This window comes from Mesitornis unicolor, unplaced genomic scaffold (assembly GCF_000695765.1).
Source record: "Mesitornis unicolor isolate BGI_N332 unplaced genomic scaffold, ASM69576v1 scaffold16856, whole genome shotgun sequence".
Classification (NCBI taxonomy): Eukaryota; Metazoa; Chordata; class Aves; order Mesitornithiformes; family Mesitornithidae; genus Mesitornis; species Mesitornis unicolor.
In genome coordinates this window covers 15587-20815 of record NW_010190464.1, presented here as the reverse complement: position 1 = coordinate 20815, position 5229 = coordinate 15587, and the positions used below count along the sequence as shown (strand labels likewise).

General features: G+C 54.7%; 1 protein-coding gene across 1 annotated transcript in view; it reads right to left on the bottom strand.

Annotated features, from left to right (window-relative positions):
• Positions 1-1883: 1883 nt before the first annotated feature.
• LOC104542190 (metabotropic glutamate receptor 4-like) overlaps positions 1884-5229 on the bottom strand; it is an 18890-nt gene continuing 15544 nt past the window's right edge. Inside the window, 2 exon segments of the mRNA XM_010186412.1 lie at positions 1884-1933; positions 5018-5229. The exon segment at positions 5018-5229 is cut by the window's right edge and continues 29 nt beyond it. Of these exon segments, the coding sequence (XP_010184714.1) occupies positions 1884-1933; positions 5018-5229 (262 nt within the window).

Here is a 5229-nt window from a genome sequence, read left to right as displayed (position 1 = left end):
CCTTCGAGCCAAGCCCCATCCCCTCCGTGCTGACAGGGAACAGTCGCGTTTCCCTGCAGGCACTGATCAATGCTGCAGCTCCCCACGGTGCCCAGCACTGAGACCTCCCTTCCCCAGGGCACCACCAGAGCCACGATTAATCCACAAATAGGTCTAGAAACAGGCAAAACACAGGGGTAACTTCACTCATGCTCAGAGAAGGGAATATATGGGCGCCTTTGGGCTGGGAGGAACACCTCAAAAGGATGGGGAGATGTCCCAGCACCCTCATTGCCCCTGCAAGGTCAGGACACCGCCACCAACTCTTTTTCTGGGTGCATAAATCAAAAAACCACCCGAAAACTGGGGGCAGCCCACTTCTCTGAGGCAGACACCTTCCTCTGCCTTCTTTTCCCATCTTTCATCTCCTCTCCAGAAGAAAAACAAGCTTGGACCACCACAACCTTACCCAGCAGCAAGCAAACACAGCCACCCCCATTCCAAGAGCACTGGGACAGAGACTGCAGCAGCAAACACACCAAAACTCCCCAAAACCAGGCAGAAACCAAGACTCTTTGAAACACCACCTACCTTGCACAGCAGGCTGTGCCATCCCAAAGGGCAGACTGGAGTCAGGAAAAGGAAACCTCCCTGCAGGAAGGGCAGAGCAGCTTTTATTAACTCCCTAATTAGCCCAGGTTGGTGCTGACGAGGAGGGTGGAGCTGGCCCTGCCTCTGATGGGAAAAAAAAAACCCAGAACAACCCTGGAAAATCCCTTTCTCTGCTCCATCCCTGCAGCCCCAGCCCACATTTGAGGGAAGAGGAGGAATCAGCCCTTGGAGCCCCCAATCCTGACCCCTGAGTATGGGCTCCAGCACCCAGGGGTGCTGAGCTTCTCCCCATCCCCTCACAAGGACCTCATTTGCAGCAAGATGGCTTGGAGGGGAAGGACACCAAGCCCCATCCCATCCTGGAGCACCCAAACCCTTCCCCGTCAGCCAAAACCACGTCACCTCCTGGAGCCAACAGTCACCAAGAGACAGCAAACGCCGAGTGCAAAACCATGGTCTTTTATTAGAAATCTCCTCGTATAAAAATGATCATGCTCTACACAGTCATCGAATAATTCATAAACATCCAGGCACTGAACTTTGTCATTTTTTTTGTGTGTTTTTGTTTTTTGACTGGTCATACATAAAGCAGACATATTTCAATCCATATGGTCATCACATACATTAATTAACCACCTATAGAAATCAGCACTTTGAACACAGCCTAGGTTTTATTTCATTTTATTTTGTTGTCTGTTTTTTTTTTCATTTAAATTTTATGTATTTTTATTTATTTTTCCTTTTTGCAACATATAGAATTTGGTAGGATACGGGGGGGGAGAGAGAGAGTGAAGAGGGACGGAGGAAGACAGGAAGAAAAGAAAATGAGGTATTAAAACAAGAACAAAAAAAAAATCAAGGAAGAGAAACCAGAAGGCTCTGCACAACCACAAACAACCTCACAAGTTGCAGAAAAGGGGAAAATGTTGGGTCTCTTGTGGTTTTTTTTGCCAAGATACAGAAAAAAAACCCCCAAAGACTTGCCCAAGTCCGTCGCCTCTTCCCCGCGCTGCGATCCCCCCCTTGCTCGACTGTTCCTGTTCCTCCGTGGGGAGCCATGCATCGTCACGGCGGTCGGTGCTTTGATTTAATTGTTCCTTTAGGATTTCATTGGGTTTTTTGCTGCTGTTGATCGGCGTCTCCCCCGGGAGCTCTGCTGGGAGCGCGTCCTCCCGCTGCCACCTCCGCGTCCCATCCGGTTCCCCGTCCAGCGCCCGGCGATGCCGCTCGGCTCCCTCCCGCGCCGGGGCGTCTGCAGCCTCCTCCGTGCCAGGCAGTCGCGATGGCTGGGGCTAAATGGCGTGGTTGCTATAGCTGACGTACGTCTGTTTGGTGGCCAGTGCTGGAAAGACAGATAAAATTCACATATAGCATCAATGGAGGCCACCCGCCCATCCCGGCTCTGGTCCTGTCCCCCCAACCTGACCACCGTGACATGGGATCTTTCTCCATGGGAGCACTTTATCATAGAAAACCAGTATCATAGAATACCAGGTTGAAAGGGACCACCTTTAAAGAAAGATCATCCCAAAAAGAGACCCCAGGATGCAACCCGAGCCATGGGAAAGTGTTCTCGGGCTCCCATTCGCTGCCTTCAGCGATCCTTCCCAGCCAAACCCACAGGTGTATCCACACAACCCAATAATTATGTGCATTAGTGATCATTTAGTTATCAAAAAGCGTAATTCTGCCTTGACTGCGGTATAACAGTGGCGTAAGTGCAGCCTGTGCGTTATCAGCAGTCACTCCGCTCCCCTGCTCGCACGGCAGGAATACATTGATTTATTTCTAAGAGATATTTCTGGATATTTCTCCATCGTGTATCAGCCCGAGCACGGGGTCCTGGCTCTCCCTTGGGTGCCTGGGTGGGCTTCGAGCTGCTCCCTACAACATCTCCCATGGGAGTCGGCCTTGCTCCTTTGCCCATGGAGGGCAGCTCCGCAGACGTGAAAACAGCGCGGTTGGACCAAGAACCTGCCTTTTCTTGTATATTTTAATTTGAAAATCTCTCAGCCTTGCCCCTCTGGTGGCAACTGCAAGGCTGGAGGAAGAGCTGGGCTGTGCCTGTTTCGCCTTTCCCCACAAACAGGTCCAAGCTGGGCACCCTGCACGCCGCTCCGTGGGTGACACAAAGCACCAGCCCCGCTGCGCCCCTCACTGAGGGTCCCTGTGCTCGGGTGCTGGATGAGACCACATCCACAACCCTGCTGCCACCTTCCAGCTTCCCCAGCCCTCGAGACGGGGTCAAACACATGAGGAGAGGAAACAACGGTCTACAAAGCCACTGCGCATCCCACACCAACTGCGGGGGAGCCACAGCAAGGCCCAGCGCCAGTGAAACGCCAGCTAGCCATAAATCTTCCCGCTCCCCGCAGGGCTGCACCGCTGCAGCACATCGCTCGCTTTCAGCTGCCACAACTCAGGGAGATGTGGAAACAGCAGCGTGCAATGCCCTGGCTTGTCCCAGCACTATGGAGATGCACCATGAGGTCCCCAGGTACCACCATGAGGTCCCAGGTACCACAGGGCACAGCAGACACACAGACACCCCCCAGCCAAGGGCACGGACAAGCATCGGGACAGACAGCAAAGCCCACAACACCACAAGCGGCACAAACACGTCCCCTGCGGAGCCCAGGGGGATGCTGATGGTGCCTCGGTGCCAAACCAACCTTGCTGCAGCTTTCAGACTGGTGTTCCCAGCTAACAATTAGACAGGCCATAAGAAATTAGAGCTGACAGAGCGATTTGTCAGCCGCGGTGTTTTCATCGCCGAGCTGTCCATATCAAAGCCCTGTGAATTATTTATTCTGTTGTTTATTTAAGGATACGTGACCTGCCGGTGACAGAGGGAGAAAGGACCCCTTGGTCCTGCTCTGACACCCCTGCCGTGCCCTCCTGCCCCCAGCACTGACACCGTGCCTGGCTCCTGGCCTCGGGAGCGCACTAAGCGTATTCCCCATGCGAGACACATCGGAGCGGGAGACGCGGCAGGCAGACGGGAGGCTCAGCTCTCCCTGCTGCCAGCACGTTTGCTCCTCAGAGGCTCCTGCTGCGAGTCCCGCGGGGGAGAAGGATGCTCAGTGCGGCAGAGAGCATATGGGAATGTCTGGGCTTGGGTCCTGGATGATGCTCGCTGCATCCGGGACTGCAGGTGCTGCTGCAAAGGGAGCATCAGTGCTTTGGGGTGGCAGAGAATTGGCCAGCAGCGAGACACGGTCACAGATGCACAGTCCATGACAGCGAAGCCATCCTTTAACCCAGGGACCCCCAGATCCCCCAGCTTTGCATGGAGCATCCCTTGCTTAGGCAAAATAGGGGTGACAGAGGGACCCCTACCCACTGCAACGTTGGGAGAGGACCACAGAGCACCCAGATCTGATGGCAGCTGTCAAAAGCTGCTCCAGCATGGGCAGTGAGGGGGTCTGACTGTGTTAGATGCCCTGCGCGCTGCAGATGGGCAGATGAAAGAGGCGATTATGTGGAGAGACATCACATACGGAGCCACCGCCAGCGAGAGCCATTGCTCAGAGTGATGGGAACGTGGAGGGTATGCAGAGATGCCAAGGGATATTAAACAGCTCGGGCTGGAAAGACAGCAAGCGTGGGATTACAAAGACAATCGCGGCTTTCCATGGAAATGCCGTTTGGTCTCTGTCCCACTGGTGCTGAAACCCAGAAACGCTGCTGGTACATGAGGTACATTTGTATTTCCACAGGGTTTTCTTCGGATTTAGCCCAAATGGGATTTCCCTTCTCAAAGGGCCCCAGCAGCATTGGCTCCAACCATTTCCTCCTCCTGCGAGGCTCTGGTTTTGGAAAGCAAACAACCTCTGTCCCTGTCTCAACCTCAGCTCCAGCCTGGCCCCAGGAACAGCACACACCAAACGTTTTTCCGGGAGCAGCTCCAGACACTCGGGGTGGGCTGAGATTTGGATCCTTCTCTGGGTGTTCTAGCAATTTCTGTGTGCCCCAGCCAGGATCTCTCTATGCAGCAGCATGAGCCCCTCTCCAGCGAATTTCCCCTGCTGCCCACCCAGCATTTCTTGGATGGGAATGAATTAACAAGAGAGAATCTGCCCTGCCCACAGACAGGGGCTGATGCTGACCCCTCGCCGACAGCCGGGGGTCCCTGTTCATGCCACAGATACCCAGAGCACAGCTCCCTCCTTGGGGCGGCTTTGGACCACAGAGCGGTGGTCCCCAGTCTGGGAGTTGTAGCCCTTCCCATGCCACTCTCACTCCTGGAGATGGTGGCCAAACCATGGGGCAGGAGGGAGCAGAGACGTCGCTTTGCCAAGGAGCAGCGGTGCCAGCATCGCTTGTGCCCATGGAGAACAGCACAGCTATGGCCCATCAGGGCTTCCCAGCACTGTGTTGGTCCCCAGCAGCACCATTTCCCCAGCCCCACGAGGAACCACCTTACCTTGTGTTTCCAGATTTTCACAGAGCTCTGATTTGGCCTCTCCATTGGGGCGGAAACCTCCCTTCTGAGAGAACTTGTTGGACATGGTGGCCGCCGTCACCACCGCCTTGAGACTCCGCTTGCGCTTGGGGACGTTCTGCTCCGGGTGGAAGAGGATGATGTACACCTTGGGCATGTAGAGCATGCCCAGGGACACCGAGGCACTCAGACTC